Raw genomic sequence first — 25,434 nt, 5'->3', positions numbered from 1 at the left:
CCCCACCCCCCAGTTCCAGGCCCTCCCCAGTGGTCATCACTGTTTCCATTTGGATGTATTTTTCCAGGCCTCCAGCACACATAAACACACGGAAATAGTTTCATGTGGGTATGCCTGGCCTTTGCACCATACTGCCCTCTTCTGTTTTAAACCCTCCCCTTGCCTTACAAGGGGACAAAGAGCACCAGAGTTAGGAGACCTGGATTCTCGTCTAGCTCTAGCTCACTGTGTAGTCTTGGATAAGTCACCTCGGGATAGTCCTATAAAGGGGCTAGGACTTGATGCTCTCTGGGGGCCTTTCCAACTGTGACTGTGGTAAAGAACCTGGATTGTTCCATAGTATGGATGGAAGCAGGGCTTCCACCTTAAAGCCTTCCCTGGTTTCTTTTCGGCAGGAGTGTTCTTTCTTTAACCTCACAGAGCTTTATTTCTCTGTGGAGGACCCCTTTCCGCCTCATGCTGTGTTTATCTCTTTGAAGGTCTTTTCTCCGCTAGACTTAGAGACTGTAAGAGCTGAGAGGTCCTTTGGAGACTGTCAATCACATCACTTTCTGTGCATTGTAGAAGACCCCGTGTGAGCCTTGGAGAAACTGTGGCTTTTCTCTCTATAAACTGCAGTCAAAATTTTGCACTTGGTGTGGGGGCTCATGGACCTCCTGCAGCCCACCTGTGACCCTGTTATGAACCCCTTATCCATGGTGGATAGATGAGCTTAGACCAGAGAAGGCTGTGTCAGTGCCCGAGGGCTCACCTCGCTGTTGGAGAAGGTGGTGATGGAACCCGGGGCCTTCCACTCAACTGGGCTGCCCTGTCCTTGAGGACAGAACCATGTGGACGTGACTGCTCTCACGGGGGTGCCTTGCACAGGACCATGTGGACATGACTGCTCTCACGGGGGTGCCTTGCACAGAGCCTTGTGCATGAGCATCGTGGGGCTGTGGAGTGAGAGCGAGGGAGGGAGGTGCGGTCACCTGGGGACGAGGCGGGCAGTCAGGGGGTCCAGGCCTCCTGCAGAGGCTCCCTGCTCACCAGCCCTGTGTCCCCTGCAGACCGACAGGGAGCATTTGACAGCAGAGGCCAAGGAGCTGCGCCAGAAGGTCAAGTATCTGCAGGACCAGCTGAGCCCACTCACCCGGCAGCGGGAGTACCAGGAAAAGGAGATCCAGCGGCTCAACAAGGTGGGTGCAGCTAAGGTCTGGGGGTGGGCAGGGCTTCCCAGAGCCCTGCTGCAGAGCCCACCCCATGGCCGGTACCCTCAACCCTCAGCTCAGGAGGGCTGACTCCTGGGTCAGGGTAAGGGTACTGAGGGCCTGGGTGCTGCCCCAGGGTTTCTACTGCCTCTGCCCTGCTCCCCGCATGCTGAGTGCCCGGCTGGGTGAGCTGGGCAGGCCCTGGGATGTGCTGTCTGCTCACGTAGTGCCACCCACTCATCGTTCAGGTTTAGCTCTAACACCGCTTCCCAGGAAGGCCTTCCTGAGTCTCCTTCGAGTTTCCCTGTTCTATAGCTAAAGCACCAGCAGCTTCTTTCAAACCCTTCTGGCATTTTCTTGTGATTACTTACTGACAGCCACCCTCCCATCCAATGTTGGAAGGTGTGCGTCTTCACCAGGGCACATAGCCTCGGCGCCTGGCACCAAGCATGTGTTCAGGAAAAACTGAAGGGAGTGGATGAGCTCTGGCCTGAGTTCCTACCCTCGAAAAGGGGGATCCAGGGAGACATGGCCCGGGGCAGGGGTGGGGCTAGGGCTAGGGGAGCCCAGGTAAAGGGATCCCTCTGCTCTGAGCCAATGTGAGGGGCAGTGGGCTGGGCTAGGGGATGGTTCTAGTCCCAGTTATAGCCCCTATAACCTATCTGGGTCTCAGTTTTGCCACCTGAACCCTGGCTGGAATCATGCTAGCCCTGCCCACCTTCTAGTGCAGGGGTTAAAGGAGTGAGCTGATGGAGAGGCTTTGAAAGGAAACTTTCTTGAAGGCTCAGATTTTCTTCCTCTTCTGTCTGCCTGCTCTTTCTGCTCACAGCAGACTCTGTTGTGAGTTTGTATTCACTGGGTCCCAGCCCTGCTGGGGTGACTCTGCTTGGTTTTGGTGTTGGATAAGCATTGATGATGCCAAGTGTGGGGCTCTGGGACTTGTTCTCATTGAAAAGAATGATCTATCCCAAGCTAGGGGACTTGGGGCTCTAAATCCAGGCAGAATGTTCTACGTACTGCTGGTTGTAGAGGTGACCCAGGCAGGATCACTGCCCTCCAGGTTTCTGCGCTGTAGCTGGGGACAGAAACTTGTAAGGATGACTAACGCAAGGCTCTCCCTGTCCCTGGACCTCAGTCTGCTCATCAGAAAAATGGGGCAGATGGAGGGGGAGGTGCAGTCATAGCCTTCCCTCGAGCATTCTGAATTTACGCTTTAAATATATGTACATCAATTTGATTTTCTTTGCCTGTACCATGTCTTAGTTGTAGCATGCGGGATCTGTAGTTGGGGCATATGAACTCTGAGTTGCAGCATGTGGGATCTAGTTTCCCGACTAGGGATCAAACCCAGGCCCCCTGCATTGGGAGCTTGGAGTCTTAGCTGCTGGACCAGGAAAGCCCCTTGAATTCACTCTCGGCTCTGCAGTCTCCTCTTGTTTCTGGGGGAGTCCAGGAGACAAGGAGGGGCCTGAGTCCGAGCTGGGCAAGGTTTCCCCAGGGTCCAGGGAGGCACTGTGAGCAATGCTGTCACAGGGCCAGCAGAGGCCCTGCCGCCCAGGTGGTGATGAGGATGGCCAGTCTTGAGGGGTGTTCCAAAGTTCTCAAGCAACATGTTAACAGGGTGCAAGGAGAAAACCGGTTAATGAATAACTTTCAAGAGAATGTGAGCACACAATTTATGCAAGGAAAAGTATTCTGTGAAGGTAGTAAAACAGAGCTTTTACAAAAAAATCTCAAAATATTATTTGGTGATGTTTCTGCCCATTTTCAGGGTTGGAAAGGTAAAAATTAATTACATCAAAATGAAAATCCAGGCTAATCTAACTACAGAAGATCTGGGGATGGAAGGGTTGGCTTGGTGGGAACGGGTTATGGAAGCTGGAGAATCTCTGGGCAGGTCCAGGAGATTTAGCTTCTTCCTCCAAAGGACTTCGTATTCTTTCTAGGTCTGGGTGCTAAGAATTGAGCCACTTATCCTCAGGGAAAGGGAGATTTCTCCCTTCTACATAAAGACCACAGTTTAGGCTGCTGGTTAAGAGCACATACTGGCTTTGAATACCTGCTTTGCCACTTACTAGCTGTCTGACTTTGGACAAATCCCTTCAGGTCTCTGAACCTCAGTTTTCACATCCATGAAATGAGTGAAGGTCATAGTTTTTCTTCATAGGACTATGGAGAGGATTCAGTAAAATGATGTGCATATAGTGTTCATCTATAAGATGGCATTTAGTAAATAGTTGTGGTTATTATTATTATCCTTATCATGATCGGGGTCTTTCAGTGGGCCTGACCCTTTCAATGGGACCTGACTTCCCAGGGCTTCTGCTGACAGGCCCATCTCCTTTCTTCCTGATTCTAGGCCCTGGAGGAAGCACTGAGCATTCAGGCCTCCCCGTCCTCTCCAACAGCATTCGGGAGCCCAGAAGGAGCTGGAGGCCTGCTAAGGAAACAGGAGCTGCTCACGCAGAACGAATTGCTGAAACAGCAGGTGAGTTTGAGGGGAACAGGTTAGGTAGGTGGTGCCCAGTGGGAGTTGGAGCAACCCTGAGGGCCTAGGACGGACCTTGAGTCACGCAAGCTGTAATCTGCAGTCCACTGTCTGGCCATCGGCCAGGACTCCTGTCTGGTATAGGTTTATCCTTGCTGGCAGTATATCCCTATCTAGGTCATTCCTCTACCACTGTCATGTTTTAAACATTTCTATGCCCCAGCTCTGCTATTATTTCCCTAATATTTCGAAAGCAAAATTTTTTAAATTTATGTTTTAAAAATGAGCTGTTACTGGAGTTTATTTGATTTACTATGTCCTGTTAATTTCTGTTGTACAGAAAAGTGAATCAGTTATACATATACACACATCCACTCTTTTTTAGGCTCTTTTCCCATATAGGTCATTGTGTAGTATTGCGTAGAGTTCCCTGTGCTGTGTAGTAGATCCTTATTAGTTATCTATATGTTTAAATAAACTCAATAAATATATTTAAAAGGGAACTTTAGATTTCTCCTGCAAATGGGAAAACCGTTTATTATTTGTCATAATTAGAAAGTAACTATAAGCAATAAATACAGTAAAGGCAAAACTGTGCTGTTAAAGTCTAGCTAGATACTTCTGCCTGATCATGGCTTTGTGCTAGAGTCCTCTGTCCCTTTATTTAAGGGAAATTAAATACTAAAGAGGTGCTTAAACAGTAGCATAAAATGCAGACCTTCTCGTTGAGTGGCACAGAGGAGTGAAGAAAGTTGAGAAGGCTTTGGTTCTTGCACGTGCTTCTGTGCTATTTGCTGCCGTGCTTCGGATCCTTCTAAATCGTCCCGAGCCTGGTCAGCTTCTCACTGATCTGCAGTGAGGATGTGAAACTGCAGACAGGGCCCCGCCCGCCCCTTCCCTGCCAGGGCACCAGCCCCCACCCCAGAGCCTCGGGCAGAGTTTTTTAGGCCCCCTGCTCTTGGCACCAGGAGGCCTGAACTCCAGTCCTCCACTCAGACTGTTTCTGTGGCCTCCACCTCTCTGTGGGTCTTGGCAGAATGGAAGAATGGGACTAGTTTTGATGGCTGTTGACCAGTTTTGTGTTTTTTAGCCATGGATCCTTTTTTCCAATAAAGCCCTAGGTTGAAGCCCAAAATATAAGATCAAGGGACCCAGAACTACTCTGTTTGTAGTTGGGGTTGGGGCCAGAGGTACACCTATTCCTCTCCCCATGGGCATTTTCAAGACAGGGTAAAACCAGCTCTGCTGTCTGACTCCTATCAGAGGCCCAGGATTCTGGGTCTGAGCAGGTCTGAGCCCCCACTCAGAGCTGTCCCTCCTCCCTCACCCCCTTCTCCCTTCCCCTCCACCTCCCCTTTAGGTGAAGATCTTTGAGGAGGACTTCCAGAGGGAGCGTAGCGACCGGGAGCGCATGAATGAAGAGAAGGAAGAGCTGAAGAAGCAGGTGGAGAAACTGCAAGCCCAGGTCACCCTGTCCCACGCCCAGGTGAGAAGAGCGGGACCCAGGAGCGGGCAGCTGGCTGTGCCCAGGGGGAGGGCACATGGGTTGGACGGCCCTGGTGACACTGGCTGGCAGGACACTCACCGATTCTCCTTCCAGCTCTGCTGATACATTTCTGTGGCCCTCAGAGAGTCCTCTCCCTTCTCTACTTCTCCTAGCCCTGATTTTCCACAATCGGTTTTGATGCCTTTAAAGAGCATAAGTAGGAATTAGCTCTGAGCCATCCGCTCTTTCCCACACTGAAGCTAAGAGGTATGAACGCTGAAGCACGGCGTCAGTGAGGCTCCTGCAGCCGTCCTGACCTGTGCCCATGGTGAGCGGGCCTTACCCGCAGTCCCCGGCCTGGGCCGTGCTCTGCCCCCCAGGGCCCTTTCCCACCGCTGGGCCAGGCAGGACAGCCCAGAGTGGTGGCCTCGTGCGTTGGCCAGTCCACCCTGCTTAGGCCCTGGACCCAGGCCTGGCCAGGAAGCGCCTCTGCTGACAGGCTTCTCTCCCTTCCTCTCTCTCTCAGCTAAAAGCCTTCAAAGACGAGGAAAAGGCGAAAGATGCCCTGAGGCAGCAGAAGAGGAAAGCAAAGGTGAGGCGGCTTGAGGGAGGAGGCAGCCCCTACCGCATTTTACCTCCTCCAGGGAGCCGCAGTCTGACGCGGGAGGCACTGGTTGCTCAGGCGTCCAGCTAACTAGTGAGGCCCCAGGTGGCACAGTGGGGAAGAATCCGGCTGCCAATGCAGGAGACACAAGAGACTCGGGTTCGATCCCTGGGTCGGGAAGATCCCCTGGAGAAGGAAATGGCAACCTGATCCAGTATTCTTGCCTGGAAAATTCCATGGACGGAGGAGCTTGGGCCACAGTCCACGGGGTCACAAAGAGTCGGACACAATTGAGTGACCGAGCACACACACGCCCAGCAGATGACAGAATGAATTGTGAGCTCGACTACACGTCAGGCCCTCTGTCCCCTTATTCAAGGTGTGATGCTAAGTGCTTTACAGACGAAACAAAAAGCGCAGCTGGAGCATTTAGAACAGTACATGGTAAAGAACCAGCGCCCAGGGCACACCAGCTGTCCTTATGGTTGGTATTCTGGGCCCATGTGCAGCCTTCCATGGCCACATGCCAGCCTTCGGAGAACTGAGACTCTAAGAGGAGAATGGGAGACGGGATGAATGTCACTGGGGTGGCCCATGCAGCCTGTCACAGACCAGAGCCAGATGCCACCTTTCTTGCAGACCTCAGCAGACCGCTACCACCTGGAGCCCCACCCGGAACACCTCTGCGGGGCCTGCCCCTATGCCTACCCGCCCATGCCCCCCATTGGGCCGCACCCCGGCTTTGAGGACTGGTCCCAGATCCGCTACCCCCCACCCCCCACGGCCATGGAGCACCCGCCCCCACTTCCCAACTCACGCCTCTTCCGTCTGGTGAGTTCATGCCCCCTCCCTCACTCCAGGACACACACACAGGCCAGCCAGACACATGCCAAGGGCAAGGTCAACGGAGAGGGTCAGAAGCTGCATCCTTGGCCCCTTGGGAACAGACTGGTGTGCAGCCTGCCATCCCCGGGGCAGGACCTTCCAGCTCAGGGCTGCTCAAGGGCCCTGGTATGGGACAGAAAAGGCTGGGTAAGGGAGCAGGGCCAGCAGGAGGGCTCTCTCCGGCCAGCCAGGCCAGGAGTTTGACCTTTTTCATGACCTCCACGTGTCACCAGGTATAAAGTCTTCACCATGCATTCTCTCCCTTTGCCTTTTCTTCTCTTTTCCTTCTCAGTTTCCTTTTTCTGTTTTCTTCCCTTTTTCTCCTTATCATTCTGTCTCCAGAGTTTCTGACCTCTTTCTCATTCTCTTCAGTGCCCCTGCCACAGCCCCTCAGGTATCTCTCAACCTGGTCAGTGCCAGCTGCCCCCCATCCCATCCGCTTCTCCCCCATCACCATTCCTTACATGCATCTTTAAACCCTGGAGTGTACTGCGCGACTATAGCGCCTTGGATTCAAATCAAAGCTTGACCACTTGCCAAGCTGGATGACCTTTGACAACTTACTCCACCCCATTTGAGCCTCAGTTTGCCAACCTGTAAAATGGGGTTGGTAACCTGGGTTGTTGTAAGGATTCAGTTATAGTTGATTAATATGAACTTAGTACTGTTCTGGCACAGTAGCTGCTACTATGGTTATTGATTACTAAACACCAGTTTTGTTGCAGCCAGAATACACCTGGCGGATGCCCTTTGGAGGGGTACGTAATCAGAGCTCCCAAGTGATGGACTTACCTACGGCCAGGCCTACAGAACCAGGTGAGTGTGACCCCTGGTAATGGGCCTTGGTTTATAAAAAGATAATTTTTTAATCTGCCAGGATTGTCCCAATTTGGGGGCAGTCTTGCTACCTTCTGATCTCAGTGGAGGAGAGGTGCAGGTTTCTCAAATAGTGTTGAGAAGAAAAGGGTGGTGACTGCATCATGAAGGAGTTGAAACCATTCCTTCCACTGATTATAGTTTAATGTTCTAAGTGCCATGCTCTGTGTAAGATGCTGGGGAGGAGGCCAAGACCAGTGCAAAGGTCTTGGTGGGAGGGAGTGAAGAACTATGGCTGACTTGAGGATCGACAGAAGTCTGGCTTGGCTGGAGCCAGGAACAAGATGGAGAAGGGAGGCAGACAAGGCAAGGTCAGGGAGGTTGGTAGGTCACACCACAAGGGCCTTGTAAGCCCCAGCAGGAGGGCTGGTCTTTATCCTAAGGATAGCCTGCAGGCCTTGGACATTTTAAAATGGTCTGTTTGCTGGTTGCGAAAGGACTCTGGGCCCTTAGTCTCTCCCTTGCTTTCTGTGAGGCTTTTATGGGGCCTTGCCTGTGGGGGCTTCTGGAAACAGAATTGCAACTAGTGGGAGCCATGGGGAGGCCAAGTCCGTCTCAGCACAAAGAGTTTTCTAAAGGTTGCAGCTGTGCAGAAATGAAGCCTGCCATGCCTGGTGGTCGAGGGCCCCTCTGCAATAGTGTGGGCAGAGGCTGCAGGGCAACTCGGAGGGGGTGTGGTTTGGAGGATCTTGTGGTTGGGAGGAGGAGGCGTTGAGCTGGTCAGGCACTTTCTCATGTCTCCCCGTGGAGCCCTAGGGGTTCTGTGGAGCCATAGGAGTCTGCTTTGATGAGTGCAGAGGGTGGCCAAACGGGCAGGACTGTCCCTTCTCCCAGAACTACTCCATTTCTGGGATCTGGAACCAGACTGACTGGGTGCCAACACTTCCTAGACCTGGAACCTTGAGCAAGTTTCTAAAAACTCCCCTGTGCCCCATTTCTCTCCCCCATAAAGCGGTAATAATCTGCCTGCTTCCTAGGTTTGGGCAAGGATTGAATGACGTACCTAAGGTGCTTCGACCAGGGCCTGGCACTCATTAACACCCAGCAACCCTGGTTTTTCCCCCACTCTTACTGTATTCATTTCCATAGGACTTTGAAAGCTACCGTACTACCTCATCTTTAAATCTTAAATTTGTTTATTTAGAGTCCACCAAAAATGACCGTGAAGGACCTCAGTGAAACCAGTCCCCTGCTCCACCTTCGTCTCACAGAGCCAGCTGACTTCAGATTACTGGCAAGCTAGAGGCCACAGGCTCTGTGTGGCCAGAGCTGCAGCCACTCCGGAGGCTGAGATGGATGGCCGGCTTGGGCCCTGGCCCCAACCTGGACGGTCTGCAGACTGGAGAGGCTCCATCCAGAAGGCGTCCATCTGGGCCTCTCCTTTGGAGTGATTGGGAAAAGCCTACTATTGTGCCCCTGAGTGGAGAGAGGTGCCGTCAGCCTGGACCTGCTGTCCTCTGTGGACACTGCTGGCGGATGCCGATCTCTAGTCAAGAGACCCCCGTCGGCCGAGGGGCCCCAGCCTGGAGCCACCAGGCCCTCAGCTGGAGCCTTGTGGTGTGGAGGCCTGGACTGGGGTGGTTCTTGATCCCTGGACAGCTGTTTGCACAAATCTTGGACATAAATCCAAGCTAGAGATGAGCATTTTGTGACCGGATTTCTTTTATGCCCTGGCTAATGTGCTCCTCCTTGTCAACCAGCGTGCTTCTTTCCTGGCCCCTCTTCCCTCTGTGCCCTTCTCTTCCCAGACGCACCCCCCCCACCCACCCCCAAAAGAGCACCACCATTATTCCTGGCAGGCATCCCCTGGGATCCTGCTCAGAGCTTCTGTGAGGGTGGAGCATCCAGGGGCTGGGGGCCAGGCGGCCTGAGTTTACACTCCAGTCCTGCCCCTCACTTGTCAGGAGACATTGGGCAATGCCTGGCCCTTCTGTGAGCCTTAGTTTCTTCATCTGTCAAATGGAACACCTCATCTCAGTGCTAGCTGCCTTAGAGAGAACTGTGGGGTGACAGTAGATGGAGCTGGTTTTATAGACTCCAAATGCTGAGTGAGGAAGCAGAGCGGGCCTAGGTGGAAACCAAAAAGCAAGGCCCTGGAGCCCTCCGTTCATTCCTTCCCGCCACCTCCAGCTTTCCTGCCCCCGCGCTGGGGCAGCCCCATGGAAGAAGCACGACAGTAGGCTCAGCTGCTGCAGAAAGGCCTTTACTAGGCAGACAGGGGTGAGCCTCATGCCAGCAGGTCAGGGTGAGGGGAGAGGACACACCCCCCGAGGGAGTGGGGTGGCATCCCTGGCCAGGGGCCTCAGCCTGAATGCACTAAAGGCTGGCCCCTCAGACAGGCTCAAGGGAGGTCCGCCCACGCGGGCTTCGGGCCCCTCCTTCATGGCGATGCCGCCCCCTGACACGGGGAGCGTGGCCCCTGCTCTCACATCTGCCTTGGTGACTCTCAGGGAATGCTGTGGGGGTGGTGGGGTGGGGGGCGGGGGAGGGCCCTCAGGAAGGAGCGAGGCTGTGTGGTGGAGAATGAGGGGGTCAGGCAGCGCGGCGGACCCAGAAACTTCGGGCACTTCTGGGTGGTGTTTGGAGGCAGTGAGAGATGCCAGCCCAGTAGGGTGAGGTCCTGGTTAAAGCAGAACAATTGAATCTAGAGCTGGGTTTTCAGTTTGGACTCAGCTGAAAGTGGATGGTTATCACTGGAACAGAGAACTAGAAGGAAAGGGAAGTTCCTCTCTGGCATTCTTCACGGCACACAGCTGTTGCCACATATGCGCTTGTGCAGGTTGACACGTGTGGCCCTGTACTCGTGTGTACACACGCCTGTAGGCATGTGTGCAAACGCCCATGTGCAGAGCAGTACAGACACAAACGTTCATCTCAGGCTGGGGCCTTGTGTCACAGTAAAGGGTCTAGCGTGGGAGTGTGGCATAGTTGGAGAAATGGGTTCCTTCCTGAACAGAGCCCTCCTTAGCCCGTGTGGTGGACATGGGGCGGAGGGGGGAGGTGGGCCTCAGTTACTTCCACTTGGCCTCCAGGACTGCCCGCCGCCGCATGTAGGTCAGGATGTCCATCTTGACAGAGTTGACCGTGGTGCGGTGGTACCAGCGCATGATGGGGATGCCGTCTGGCCCCACCAGGAACTTCTCAAAGTTCCACCGGATGTCATGGACCTTCATGGGTTCCCAGAAAAGGCGGCCGGGTGAGCCTAGGAGCTCCGAGGTAGGAGGACAGGAGTTCTGGAGCAGAGACGAGAGAAGTGTTAACTCTGCCTGGGGCCCTTCCCACTCTGTAATCCCTCCTCCTTCCCAGGACTTTTCGGGGGAAGGAGAATAGCCCGGCACTGAGAAAAGAGTACCAGGTTGGGAGTTAGAAAACTGAATCCCAGCACCAGCTTTGGTTCTAGCAGATTGTGAGACCCTAAGCCTGTCCCTTCTGGGGCCTATCTGTAAAATGAGTTGATGAGCCCCTAAGGTCTACAAAGCCCTCTAGTTGGAATAATAATCAGATGCCAGGAAACTCCCCAAGAGCCCAGGAACAAAGGAGGGTGGCACAGGCCTTGTCTATGTGGCCTGGGGCCAGGAGCGGCTGCAGCCCCGTCCAGAGCCAGCATCAGCCAGGCAGAGAGGCTCTTCAGCAATGTGGCTTGGCTGTGTACTCACCTTCAGGAATGTGTAGAACTTCTGCTCTTTCTCCCCGTTCACATCGCCTTTCTCAAACAGCTGGAAGTTGGGGGTGAAGCCCCCACCTGGTCGAACATACCTAAGGAATATTTTTGTGTGGGTCCCAGGGACATGGGCTCAGAAATAAGAGGAGGGGACAGAACTGGGGAAGGGGGGTTGGGAATCGGGATTTTATGCTATGATGGGCAGTGGGAGCCAGTGACTGTTAAATGGGCACAGGTATAATGTGGGTCAGCAGTCTTCCTTCAATTTGGTAACTGCTCAATAACCCCTGCCCTCAACCTGTCCTCCTCTCACCCCAACGTGGCTGACTGCCATCATCCCTGACCCTGTCTCTCCTGGTACCTCTTCTACTTGTTCCACTAAACAGAGTTCCTGCAAGGAGAGAGTAGTTCTTGGTGGCTGATAAATATCCCTCATGAGTAGGGGCCAGCATAAAAGATGCCTGGAGCCTGGGCCGGGGCACGGTGGGAGGGATGTGCTGGAGGAGCTTTCTCAGGACACTGAGTCAGCACTCACTTGAGGGTGGCTAGGATCTCCGAGTTCTCTCCTGGTTCTTGTTTTCCAAATTGGTTGCAGGGGAAGCCCAGAATGACCAGACCAAATGGTTCAAGCTCTTCCTGCAGTGCATTCAGTTCTGGAACAGGGAGAGAGCAGAGATGGGGATAGCCTGGTGAGGAGTCCCACCTCCCGTGTACCATCCACCTGCCTGCCCCATTGTATAGCTGAAATCACTGAGGCCTGATGGGAAGGGACTTGCCCAAGATAATCCATTGAGTGTGGCATTGCTGGCATTCAAGCCCCGTCCTATGGAGTCCAACCTGGATGGGTTGGAGGTCTGGGGGAGAAGAGAGCAATGTGCTTTCTCAAATTAATAATCAGACACCCACTGCCTAAACCCACCACCTGGGCCTGTAGGCTGTGGGCTCCTTCAGGACTGTCAGGACTGAGTGTCCTGGAGTGAGAACCATCCATCCCTGGGCAGAAGGCAGATGACGTCCCTGGGGTGAGATGGAGCCCTCACACCCCGCCTATACTCTGGGTATTCAGGGGCCCAGGGGAGAGCCTGGCCCAGCTCTCACCCCACTCAGTGCCTCTTGGCCTCTGGTGCAGCATCCATGGTCAGCCCACCTCTTGCCCAAACGCACTCTGCTCTATTCCAAGGGCTACATGGAAGCATTCTAGACGGAGCACTCACTACCCACTGGGCCATCCAGTTCACTGTCATTATACTTCCAGGAATCTGCCCATGACTCTCAGATAGAACATTCTAAGTTAGATTGCCCTTGCTTCCCTCCCACACTCCCAAAGCATTTTCTGGTGGGTGCTGTCAGATGCCTTTGGCTTGCCTGTCCCCTGGCTTTTGACTCTGACCCAGCTAAGGAGAAGTAGAGGGTACCAGGGATCATGAAACCTGGTTCTGTCACTAACACACGAACTCTGGGAACTCAGGCCAGGGGCCAAGAGAAGCACTGAGGCAGATGGGCTGAGGACAGGGGAGAATTTCTCAGCAAGAGGAACCTACTGTTCTTACTCCAATGAAAGGAAGTTCCAGGCACAAACCCAATCTCATCCATCCTTCTTCTTTTAGGGCAATTGAGATACTCAGGGATGAAGGATAACTGAGACTCTTCTAGAACATATTTGTAGGGGATCAGACCTCAGGTTATATAATTATTTTCACAGAACCACAGAACACAGTAGGATTCAGGTACAGGGTTTAAAATGTCATGATGACCATCACCCCCATTCTTCTTGTACCAGAAAAGCTCCTGTGATTGGAATGTGCCCAACTAGCAGAAACAGCCCCAAACACAGCAGGGGAAGAGCGGGTGGCTCTTACCAACATACTGGCCCGTCAGGCCTCAGTAGCTGGCCACGTTGACGAAGAGGATGTATTTGCCAGCATACTGCTTAAAGGGGATGTACTCCTCCCCATCGATGGTGAGGGCCCCGTACTCATAGATGGTGCCGCCCACACCAGCATGGCAGTCCATCTGCAAGAGACCAGCACCAGGAAGTGGTTAGAGCCTGAAGGGAACTCGGACACCACCATTTTCAAGATACCAGGGAGTGGTGGAACACTTTTGCCCACGTGGTCTTGACTTGCCCAAGAATTCAAACTGGACTAGAACTGAAGTCTCCTAATTCATTGTACAAGATAATATTAAAAGCATTGAATAAGCTGGTGAGTGCTACGGAAACTTGGAGAAATAACTATGGTCATTACTTCTGCATCACTTGTCAGTTTAGACAGCCACCAGGCAGGCTGTGAGGGAGACTACCCCCTTGCCGGTGTTATTGGATGGGATGGTGGAGACTGGGAAGCTGTTAGAATAACGCAGGCAAGTGGTGATGAGAGCCAGAAGTAGATCGTCGTGAAAGGAAGAGCTGAAATTTCCTCAGAAATGAGGAAACATCAGTGTGGAAAATGGTGATTCAGACGTTTCCAATCTGGAGAACTGGAAAGCTGAGGCTGTTGTTCAGAAATAGGGAAGTATGATGGGGGCCAGGAATGGGGCCAGGCCTGCTGGGAGGATTAAATGGCATGGTCAGGATAAAGACCAGTGCCTGGCATAGATCCGATGTTCCCTGCGTTGAGCAGTGTGGCAGTGACCTTAAGGCCTTCCTCTTTGCCCAGTTGCCTCTCTGCAGTCCGCCTCCAGACTAGTAGAGTCAGTGAACAATGGGCTGTGAGTTAAGGAACCAGCTCTGCCTTTAACTCCCTGTGTGGTCTTGGACTTGCCCTTTTTCTTCTCTGGGCCTCAGTTTCCTCATTTATAAAGTGAGAACCTTGAACTGGACCAGCTGTTCTGAATCACGATGGCTTGACAGTATTGCTTTCGGTGGGAGAAGAGGGAACGGATTACTGCCAGCAAGTGGGACGCTGAATTTACATCCACCCCATCCCCCACCCTATCCTCATCTCATCTCTACCATTTTTTGATGCAGAATGCAAAAATCTGGGTTTACTCTTGAGAGAGCATCATGGCATCACTACCACAATTAGCAGGTGGGCTGGCAGTCCTGGCCTGGACATCTGAGGAGAGGTGGGAAGACAATAAAACTGAATGCAAGCTAGCATTATAGACCAGAGACAGGTGGTTGGAATTAAGAGAAGCAAATTCACGCATTCTGTTCTGGCCAGTCCTGGAAGACTGGCTGTTAAGGTGAGGTGCACCTGGGCCCAACCGAGTGAAGAGAGCCGTCTGGGCTGGTAGGGCATAGCCCTGGGGGAGTGTAATAAAGCCACTCTGTCTTGGAGACTCCGTAGGCCTGCTGAGCTGGGGGAGCTGGACTCCTTCCACATGGCCATTCCCTGACTGCTGCAAGCGATCTTCTTGGCTCGGGTACGAATTCCCTGCTTCACGTGAGTCTAATATTCCATGCCCTGTGACTTCTGGTGGGTGCCAGAGGCAGGCCTGAGACCTAAGCTTGACATTCCTCCAGCCCCTGGGCCTCTTGGGCCCCAGCTGGGGTCAGCTCCAGCTCCAAACGCAAACAGCCAGGACACAACAAACACACCCTAGCCAGGCCTCCTGCCTGCCTCTCCACTCTGCCCTGGCCCAAAAACAAACTGAAATGGGGAGGAAAAAAAAAAAGCCAAGAGGTTGTCTAAATAAGAGAAGCTTGAAAACAGCGGGAGGTTCAGCTTTTAAGCCCATTTTCAGGGTGGGGTGGGGCAAGGGGAATCTCCCCTCATTAGAGTTAAGTCTTGCTGGCTGTGTGTCCCCGAGCAAGTCACTCTCAATCTGAGTTTCCATCTGTTGATGGGTGAGGGAAAAACCACCTGTCTCCCAAAATGGCTGTGGGAATTTGCTAGTAGATTAAAACCATCTTGAAAGCCTCTTGGAAAGAAACCCAGCCCCCGCGCCCTCATCAAGCGGTAGGGTAAAGGGTCCTGACGTTGCTGTGTTTCTGTGAAGAAGACTTGGGTGTTCCCCAGTCGGTATGTGGAAGCTGATGCACTGGGCAGAGTATTTCCAGGAAAAGGGACCTGTGACAAAGCCTCCTGCTTTCTACTGGGCCTGCAATGCTGGTGCTGTGGGTTCAGACTGAGAGGGGTCAGAGAGTGACAATGGTAGGGGAAAGAGTTACAGCCTGCTCTCAGTACTGAGCATGCGCCCCACCTCCTTATAGGCCCCGCCCCTCCTCTTGTGGGTCCCTGGAGTCCCAGAACCCTGCACCTTAACCAGGAGGTCAGAGGAGATGGAGGTGGGGGGTGGGGAGGTTACCTCAATTCTCCCACAATTGCATAAGACAGGAGAGTTCAGACGGCTTGAGAGTGGGAGGGGAGACCCTGCCAGGACCCCAGCTGGCTTGCATTGCTGGTCCTGTGTCTCTCTCGTCACTCATCTTACCACTCCCAACAGTGTGAAGGTATGAGAGGAGAGCTGGACTGGGGGCAGGAGACCTGAGTTCTAGGCCTGGCCGGGCCTCCCATGCGACTACCTGTGACTATCCTGTCCCTTCTCTGGGGCTCTGGCTCTTTGATTATGAGAAGGGGTCAGATTCAAGGCTGTCTAGAGGGCTCTTCAGCTCTGACTGTCAGCCGGTGGTTCCTTCATTCTATCTGCCTGATTTAGTCACCTAGAAACCAGCGGTTACTAGGAGCCCACACACGTCAGCAGCTGTTATTCTCTTTAGCCTCTGTGAAGTCCTTTTGTAGGGGAAGGACAGGGAGCCTGGGCAGCCTTAAGATGGACTGGAGAGAGGACAGCGAGGAAAGGCTTTGTTCCCCAGCCCCTCCCTTTGAAATGGGTGGAGGCAAATATTCCTGTGGGGCTGTTGCCTTTTGTCCATCCTTTCCTCCACTTGCCCCTGGGCCCCTGCCTTGGCCCTGGAGCTGGGGGTAAGATAAGTAGTGATTGAGTCCTAGAAATGGAGGCTATGAGATTTCAACCCTCTCAAGACCTGGGAGGAAAGATGGGGCAGGACCAGATTGTCATTGGCTAGCAAATCCTAACTGGTTGCATCTGATATGATCACACCCCACTCTAAGGCTTTTCTAGCCCATACACATCCTGTTTTCTCTGAATCCATCTATTCCTCCCCAGAGTTCTACAGAGAACACATGACTATGATGAGCTATTCATAGGATCCATGTTCTTACCTCCACCTTCTTGAAACAGGGCCCCATCTTCCCATCTCTGCTTCTCCCCAAACTGAGGTTATAGGACTGACTCCATGATGCTGCCCTACCCATGGCCTGCCCTCACTTCAGTTCCACACCCTAATATCGAAACTCAGACCCATCCCTGCCCAGGAAAATACCTTCTGAATTGGAGATTATGAACAAGACTGGATACAAAGCCAGAGGCTAGGAGGAAGTGGCCCCATAACTATCCAGTCTCTAGGCTGACTCCCAGGAGAGGCAGACCGATTAGAATTTAGGCTGAGGACAGGACGAGATAGAAACAAGCAGAAGTAGCCTTGCATTTTTAATGGGCTTCCTGAACAATAGATAGGATTATGGAAATAGAATTGTGGAGTCATAAGATCTTAGAATGGAAGATTTGAGAAACAACAGAAGCGCAAAGCTTCTTCATTTTATACAGGTGAGGGGTGTGTGTCGGTGTGTGTGTGTATTGGGAGGCTGGAAACAAAAATCTCTCTCTTTGGGTCTATGCCTGGCTCCTGACTCCCCACCCCGGGGAAGAGGAGAGGTCTAAGCATGTCAGGTCACCCCTGCTCCTGACCTCAGCATCCCCACTCTAGCTAAGGACCACACGCTCTACTGAGGATAGACTCAGGCTCAAGAGAATTCTGCCTCTCCTATGGAGCTGGCAGGCCAAGAAGGGCTGTGGCTGGTGGGTACTGAGGTTGCCCCCAAACAGGAAACCCTTCAGAGAATGATGTGTGGATTTTTCAGCTTCTCCAAGCTTTGCAGCTTTTCCTCTGAAGTCATCAGCCTCTTTGTGCCCTGTGCTCTCACCTCCAGTGGATGGAGAAACTGAGGTCCACAAAGGATGAGAGGTCTAGTCAGTGTCCTGGGCATTCTTTGCTGCCAGCCCAGAGCTCGTTCTGTCAGCCTTTTTTACCAGTGTCCCAGAATCCTACCTGCATTTATGCTTGGGCTATTTGGGCACCACATATTGCCTGCCATTCTCCCTGGGAACTCTGCAGCCACCCAGACCCCGAGTCTCCAGGCCATTTTCTGGGCCCCCTACCCTCTTCAGGGTCCGCTGGAAGGGAAGGGTCTCAGAAACAGACGGTGGTTTGGATGTAGCAAGGCGGCCCGGAGGTAGTGGTGGGGAAGAAAGTGTGAACTCTGGAGAGACAAACCTTCCTCCCTCATTCATTCCGCCCACCAGGAGCACCCAGGTCTCCAGCAGATGAAAGTGCGAGGAGTCTGACGACAGTCTGAGTGTGCCAAAGACGGAGGCAAGGGGAGTTAAGGGCGTCTCTCGCACCTAGGTTGTCACCCTTCTAGAGGGAAGCCCTCACCGAGAGATGGTGACACCTGCGGGCTGTGTTCTTTCCCCTGGCCCCCCACCCCCGAGGCTCACTCACCTTCGACTTCTCCTGTCCCTGGCTCGGGGGAATGAAGCCGGCCAGGAGCAGGGAGAGAAGGCAGGATGCCCGGAGGAGCCGGGCCATGATGGGCTGGGGACGCGTCTCGGCTTGCCGCAGACGCTGTCTGATCCTGGGCCACGGTCCGTCTGAGGTGTCGTCTGCTTTCATCCACCTTTCAAGCCCTCAGCAATGACCAATCCGCTGCCGGGCCGGAGTCTCTGTAGCCAATTGCAAGGCGCCTGGCATTTCAGGGGCGGGCATGACTTCCCCTCCGCTTCCCCTGCTGGGCGACAGTGACATAAGCAAGTGTGGGCCGAGAGATGGGCGCCAGGTGCTTGTGAACCCGTGAGGCAGCCCCCTCTTCTTTCGACTCCAAAGTGCTGGAAGTGGCAAGCGCCGTGTCCTCAGCCCAGCCAGAGAAGGGGCTTAAAAAGCACCGAAGAATTGATGGAACTTCCCCTGGTGTTCCGTTTCCTCCTGCCTCCGATCTGGTAGAAGGGATATCAAAGACTTAAAATGTCAGCAAGATCTGGAGTGAGACCTCCAGGAATATTTACTCTATGTAGGCTTAGTGCTTAAAAAGCAACGAGTTGACTGCTCTAGAATTTTTGAATGCAGCCCCGTTCCCTAGAAGAACATTGGGATTCCTCAGCTGGTTTGAGAGCAGAAAATACATTTACTCCCTGTATAGTCTTGAACATATTACTTTCCCTCTCTGGGTCTCAGTTTCCTGAACTGCATGATGGGATTGGTTGATGCTGTCTAAGGCCCTCCTGGTTCTGGCTAGATGACTTGCTTCTAAAAATAAGTGACAGACCTAGACCAGGAGTCCCTTAAGAGTAGGGACCATAATCACCAGCTGGCACAGGGCCTAGGACACATCAGGTGCTTAGTATTTGTGGTATTAGTCAGGCAACGGATTTGGGGATTTCCCTATAGTTCAGTGGTTTAAGGCTTCCTTGGTGGCTCAGATGGTAAAGAATCAGCCTGCAATTGAAGACCCAGGTTCGATCCTGGGTTGGGAAGATCCCCTGGAGAAGGAAATGGCAACCCACTCCAGTATTTTGACCTGGAAAATTCCATGAACAGAGGAGCCTGGCAGGCCACAGTGCGTGGGGTCGCAAAGAGTCGGACATGACTGAGTGACTACAGTTTCTTTTTCAGTGGTTTAAACTCTGTATGTCCAGTGCAGGGGGCGCAGGTTCAATCCCTGGTCAGAGAACTAAGATCTCACATGGAAAAAAAGAAAAAAAAAATCAATTTGTTTCTTTGCTCTGAGATGCTGATGACCAGGTCAGTGAGTTCGAGGTCCATGCATGATTCTATCCACAGACAGCAGTATGTGTTGCAGTCAGTGCTTCACAAATCAGACTAAAAGAGTCATCTGAGAAGCTTTTGGTACAGATAACTAGGTCCCCCTTCAGAATCACTGCATTACGATCTCGGGGCAAAGGCTGAGACTCCACCTTCAGCCATGTTCCAGAGCTGACTCTGAGGCAGGTGATTCTGTGTCTTCTGATGGACAAGTGCCTTGAGATACCATGCCTTTATCATGATTTTAGATGGTATGATCCCTGTGGGAATTTGGAAGGGCTGCCTTGATCTCACATTCTCTGTGACTCCTTCCTTATCTCAAACCACAGCCTATTGAAGTGAAGAGAGTCTTAAAGGCCTTTAACTTTAAATGAGTTAAAGCATGAAAGCATTTGAACAGTGTCTGACACAGAGTATGTAGTCAACAAATATTATTTATTCAATTGCCTCATTTGCCTAGAGATGGGGAACAATTCATCCACAGCAAATTGGTGGCCGAGAGCGGACCAGAATCCAGGCCTAGAGTACATTCTTGGGCCCTCTGGACTTTGTTCTGTTGTATCTTGAAGGTCGTATTTACCCAAAGATACAAACATCTGTATACATAGTTTGTCAGAAATGCGGTATTCATTTGCATCAGTAGGCATCTAGGATTCCTCATAATATGTGCCTAGCACCTTGTCAACACCATGAAAAAGGGGACTTCCCTGGTGGTCCAGTGGTTAAGACTTCACCTTCTAATGTAGAAGGCATGGGTTCGATCCCTGGTCAGGGAGCTAAGATCCCATGTGCCTCACAGCCACAAACCAGAACAGAACACAAACAACAGAAGCAGTACTGTAACAAGTTCAATAAAGACTTTAAAAATGGTCCACATCAAAACAAAAAATGTTAAACAAACAAACAAAAACCATGAAAGATGCCAGAGAGTTTTCTGGAAGTTACAATCCCCGCCTTCAAAGTGAGTCCAGCAGAGCCAGGACTAGGGTGAGGCGAGTGCAGAGATGGCACCCATGAGTGAGTGCCTGAATCGCCTTACCCTAATCCTAGCCCTTGTGTTCAATTTCTTTGGGGAAAACAAGGAGTCAGAGCCTTAGGCTTGCAGTAGGGCCACAGACAAATGACTTTCCTTCTGGTCCATCTGTTACACAAGGGTCCTTGACAATCTCTCCATGGTGGGCTCTGCAGCTCCAAGGGTCTAAGGAAAACCTGGGCTGAACCAGACTTGGGAGTACTGATCTCATGAACAGTGGGTGGGAGGTTAAGGAGGATAGCCTGCCATTGGATTGGGCCTTTGTGTTGTGTACTCCTTTCAAAGGCAGTTCGAGCCTCAGTACAAAGATCATGAAGACAAGGATGAATATCATACTTGCTAACTTTTTCACCATCAGCCTTTTTAGCACATTTGGTTGATTTGTTCCCTGGAATCCTGTTTTGAAAGATGTTATTCTGCACCAGGCTGTTTCCCCTGGCCTTCAGGTTAAAGTCCGAATTCCTTAGCCCTGGGACAATATCCTCCAAATCTGGCCGCTTCCTTGTCTCTCACCACACTCCCCTTGCTCTCTCTACCCAGCTGTACTGGACTGTTCTCCAGTTGTTCCAACAGGCCATTCTCTCTCACCTCCAGCTATGTTGTTGCCTCTACCTGGAACTCTCTCTGTTCTCTTTTACTGGTTCTCTCCTACCATTTTCAGGTCTCAGTACAGATGTCGTTTCTTAAGGAAACAGTTTCGTTCAGGTCCCCTTGATTTATTCTACCTCCTAGAGCATTTGACATTTTATACATTAACCTTTTGTTTACCATTTACTTTACCATTCTTTCTTATTTGTCCCCTTTTCACACTAAATCATAAGGTCCACGATGGTCTCATTCTCACCGCTTTGCAGAGGGCTTAATACACAGTAGATGCTCAGTAAATATTAAATAAATGAATGCCAAATAAACACTATTTGGCAAATTGAATAAGTAGAATTTTAGTCTAGCTCTGAGCCCACAAAACTGGTCTGATTCCAGCTGCTGGGTTGGGACACATGAGTTATGCTGAGTGAGCTTGTCAGAGGAGAGTAGATGATTTGCATTTGGGTTTCAGGAAAGGAAGGGTGGAGACAGATGTGCAGAGGAATCATAAGCCAGTTTTGTTTCCAGCCTGAGAAGCTGCTCTACTGAATATCAGATAAGTGAGCACCAAGTCCCTCTTCATTTTCTCTTTTTTAGGCACATTCACTACCAACCTGCTTGGTGGGTGAAGAGGGACTGTAGATGATTAAAAGGAGGTTTTAAAAGAAAAGTGCTGATGCTCTGTGTCTTAGAGGGAGATGGAACATGAGTTAATAAACAAGAAGGGCAGTGAAAGGGAAAACAATGGAAGCCATCCCTATCAGTGCTGAGTAATAACTGGACCCAGTGATGAGGTCAGCCAGCCCAACCCAGATGGGGAGGCAGCAGCAGGGAGGCCCAGGCCCCACCACTTCGTGCCAACTCCAATGGTGGCCCATTTTTATAATCAAGAAGGGATGGCAGAATCCAGGTAGGGCCCTGAAGCTGCTGGATTCCTAAATAATTGGCAGATGCAGTCTTTAGAGCTAGCCAGAGGACAGGAAAAGAGGTGGCTGGAGCCTCTGCTTTTGAAATCAGTGCCTTCCAAACTCTGGGCCTCAGTTTCTTTCTCTATGGAATGAGGAGATGAGCAAATTAATCTCAGAGGCCAACCTTTTGGATGATAAGAGTAACAGTCAGCATTCACCCAACCTCCTATGCATACTAGGCGCTCAGTTCAGTCGCTGAGTCGTGTCCAACTCTTTGCGACCCCATATTTTTGGAATTCCTGTAACTTCATGAGGTAGCTAACATTATTCCCATTTTAGAGAAGAAACTAATAGATTAGTTAAATGACTTTGCTTAAGGCCATCCAGTTGGTAGGTGGCAAAACCAAGATTCTGACAAGATGTTGATCTCTGGAGTCCTTGTCATTAATCTCTAACTGTGTGCTATCCCACTTGTCAGCCATTAGCTGGGTGTGGCTAGTGAGCACTTGGAATGTGTCTAGTCCAAATGGAGATGTGCTATGAGTATAAAGTATACATTGGTTTTTGAAGACTTAGGAAGGAAAAAAAAGAATTAAAATATCTCAATAAAATTTTATATCATTACATGGTAACATTTAATATTTTTATATTTGGGTTAAAGAAATTATATTGAAATTGATTTCACTTGTGTCTTTTGACTTTGTAAAATGTGACTGATAGAAAATTTTGAATTACACATGCAACTGATACTATATTTCTGTTGGATAGTGCTAGTTTTAAACTGTATATTCCTAAAAGATTGCTAGGATTATAGTTGTTTCTGTGAAATCTAGACTTACCCCCTGTCTGAGGTTCCCAAGACCACCTACCAGTTCAATGATTTGCTATCAGGACTCACAGAACTCAGCATACAATCATACTCACACTCTGATTTATTACAGCAAAAGATTACAGAATAAATCAGCAAAAGGAAAAGGTGCATGGGAAAAAGACTCAGGGAAACCAGGCACAAACTTCCGAGAGGCCTCTTCAGTTGAATCACACAGGATGCACTTAATTCTCTAGCAGCAGACTATGACAATACCTGTAAAGGGTCCTCTGAGGAGCCCCATTAGACTCGGTGATCGGTTTTATGTATTTATTTTTGGTGGCGCTGGGTCTTGGTTGCTGTGTGCAGGCTTTCTCTAGTTGCGGTGAGCAGGGGCTTCTCATTGTGGTGGCTTTCTGGTTGCAGAGCATGGGCTCTAGGTGCCAAGCTTCAGTAGTTGCAGCTCGTGGGCTCTAGAGTGCTGGCTCAATAGTTGGGGTGTGTGGGCTCAGTTGCCCCTCATCATGGGCAATCCTCCGAGACTAGGGATTGAACCCATGTTCTCTGCATTAGCAGGCAGATACCCAACCACTGGGCCACCAGGGAAGCCCAGGGCTCAGTTTTTATTGGGGGCTGGCCTTGTAGGCATCCTCCGCCTAGCATGTACCAAAATGCCAGACTCCCAGAAGAAAAACAGGTGTTCAGCATGAGCCACATTGTTTATCCAAATAGTCTAGGCTTAAGTGAGCCACCGTTATCAGTTCTGGGAACTGTGGAAGTCCTTTGACATCAAAGTTCCCGGATGTCAACCCAGGGCCAACTGTGCGAACAGATCTTTCTAAGGATAGCAGTCTCAGGCCTGCTGTGTTAACTCTATTCCTCAGATCTCCCAATTAAACTTCAACAGGACCTGGCCTGACAAATACTAGGTTTATTGAGTTTATCTGAAATGGAGTTACTGACTCTCACTTCCTCTGAAACTCACTTCATTTGTGGGGAGAGTTATGGAAAAGGGTCCCTAAAAACCATCTTATTCAACCCTCTCATTTAAGAGGCTGAGGTTCTGAAAGGCTGAATGATTTGTCCAGTATCCCACAGTAAATAAAGAGTCACACCTGGGCTGGATACAGTCTGAAACTTTCAAAATGTCGCTTCCCTTCTCTGGGAAGTTCTTATATATTGGTGGAACCTAACACATATAGCCTTTTCCCTGATTCTTAGTAGCAGGGAGCCCTACCTATGTTATCTCCTGGCCTCATCCCTCCTGCCCTCTGTCCTCTCTGTTATTGTTTGGCTGGGAGACTATTGCCTGGAAGAATAATGATCTTCATAAACAGTCACTAAACAGTGGACAACCCATATTCTGCTTCCTCTGGTTAACTGACCACACATAAAACCAATGAGGACTACTGGGGAATGAATAAACTCTAGCGTAGGACAAACTGGATGGGGTGGGTATCCTGTCATCCCTTCTGCCTCTCTTTCCCCACCATGACCACAGCTAACAAATGGCTAGATCAGGTCCACAGCATCGACACCCTTTTCCCAACACAGAAGGTCATGTCAAGGGGATACTTGAGAAAGTTTTGGACCAAGAGTCTGGACTCCTGATCCTACATTTATCCATGCCAGAGACTACTCACATCTCTCTGAGCCCTGACTCTCCCAACTCTGAAATGAGGAAGTTAGAATTTTGAGGTTTTCTCCATCCTAGTCAGTCGATGAGTATACAGTGTCTCATGAACTGACCCCAGGGAGGAGTCCCTAAGGACAAATGGAATGGTGGCCTGGAGAATCTGCCTAGTTGGAGTTGCATTACAGAGTGAGGGTAGACTGTGGGCCAATCATGTCTCCTCCTTTGTGGCAACCGCCATTGCCACCCTGAAGCAGTAATTTTGAGTTTTAGATGAGCCAGGACACTTAGTTCAGAGTCGGTCTATGAGTACCTCCATCCACATTCCCTCCATGATGCAGAGATCGGGTGTGATGTCTCTGGGGCACCAACCTTATCCAGATACACTCTACTACCACCTGGCTGGGTAACTTCTGATGAAGTACATTCACCCTTCTTGGACGTGACCTTCCCTAGCTGTTAAGTAAGGTCAATAATTTCTGTCCTGCCTGCCTGATCAGCCTTTTAGGAGTCTCTAGTAAAGCATTTTTGGAGCTGAAAGATGCTGGAATATGAACTCAAGAAAGGACTGAGGAATTGTTATATTTTTTCCCAATTAATTCTTTGTCTCCAAAGCCACGCTTCATCGATGACTTTTCATCGTATTGCTGAGCTTTTAAACATTCTAAGGGCTTCCCTGGTGGCTCAGTGGTAAAGAATCCTGCTGCCAATACAGAAGATCTGGGTTCAGTCCCTGGGTCAGAAAGATCCCCTGGCAAAGGAAATGGCAATCCACTCCAGTATTCTTGCCTGGGAAATCCCATGGACAGAGGAACCTGGTAGCTATAGTCCACGGGGTCGCAAAAGAGTCAGACACGACTTAGCAACTAAACAACAATAACAAAATGTACTAAACGAAGTGTCAATTCAACAGATGTTTCTTAAGCATCTGCTATGTACTGTGCACTGTGCCAACTGTTGAGGCTTCTATGATTCAGGGAGAGCAAAATAAGAGTCCTGCCCTCTAGGAGCTCAGTCTGGTGTGGAGAAAGCAGCAACCTGGCTGCAGAGGACGATGGATGCTCCTGAAGGAGAAAGCGCACCTCAGAGAGAGGCACTGCTCCTGGATTCTGGGAGCAGGACCAGCTTCCCGCTGGAAGTAGCTCGTAAGCCGAGAAGGAGCAGGAGTTAGCTGGCTGAGAGACATGAGAGAGGCAGTGAAAAGAGAGTGTTTGACGCTACAAGATCTACCCGATCAGGGGCGAGCTGGCCCCTTGACACGCAGGTTCTTCACGGCTGAAACAGAGAGCTCAAGATGAAAGGAGACGAGGTGAAAGGCTAGAGAGGTAAACAGGGGCAGATGGAGATGGGCTTTCCCGCCTTGGACTTTATTTTAAGGACAGTAGACAGAAGAAAGCTCCCCGCTGCATCATGTTTTGCTATTCTTTTATT

The 25,434-nt window shown here is 51.0% G+C and overlaps 2 protein-coding genes across 6 annotated transcripts in view; one reads left to right on the top strand and one right to left on the bottom strand.

The window, feature by feature from the left end:
* TNIP1 (TNFAIP3 interacting protein 1) overlaps positions 1-9,170 on the top strand; it is a 44,933-nt gene extending 35,763 nt beyond the window's left edge. For 2 of the 5 annotated variants that reach the window (XM_052644164.1, XM_052644166.1), the window contains 7 exons: positions 1,050-1,178; positions 3,550-3,678; positions 5,039-5,164; positions 5,691-5,756; positions 6,408-6,599; positions 7,379-7,469; positions 8,674-9,170. In XM_052644164.1, the coding sequence (XP_052500124.1) occupies positions 1,050-1,178; positions 3,550-3,678; positions 5,039-5,164; positions 5,691-5,756; positions 6,408-6,599; positions 7,379-7,469; positions 8,674-8,708 (768 nt within the window). In that variant the 3' untranslated portion in view covers positions 8,709-9,170. The remainder of the gene's footprint in view (positions 1-1,049; positions 1,179-3,549; positions 3,679-5,038; positions 5,165-5,690; positions 5,757-6,407; positions 6,600-7,378; positions 7,470-8,673) is intronic. The other 3 variants (XM_052644165.1, XM_052644168.1, XM_052644167.1) reach the window with 3 other exon arrangements.
* Positions 9,171-9,716: 546 nt separating this feature from the next.
* GPX3 (glutathione peroxidase 3) lies at positions 9,717-17,878 on the bottom strand. Its single transcript, XM_052642630.1, has 5 exons — positions 17,720-17,878; positions 13,050-13,203; positions 11,726-11,843; positions 11,186-11,285; positions 9,717-10,762 (listed from the first exon to the last, which is right to left on the bottom strand). Exons 1-5 carry the CDS (start codon positions 17,804-17,806, stop codon positions 10,541-10,543), a joined length of 681 nt encoding a protein of 226 aa, XP_052498590.1. The 5' UTR covers positions 17,807-17,878; the 3' UTR covers positions 9,717-10,540.
* Between the last annotated feature and the right edge of the window lie 7,556 nt (positions 17,879-25,434).

This window comes from Budorcas taxicolor, chromosome 7 (genome assembly GCF_023091745.1).
Source record: "Budorcas taxicolor isolate Tak-1 chromosome 7, Takin1.1, whole genome shotgun sequence".
Lineage (NCBI taxonomy): Eukaryota > Metazoa > Chordata > Mammalia > Artiodactyla > Bovidae > Budorcas > Budorcas taxicolor.
This window is presented reverse-complemented; position numbering and strand designations above follow the sequence as displayed.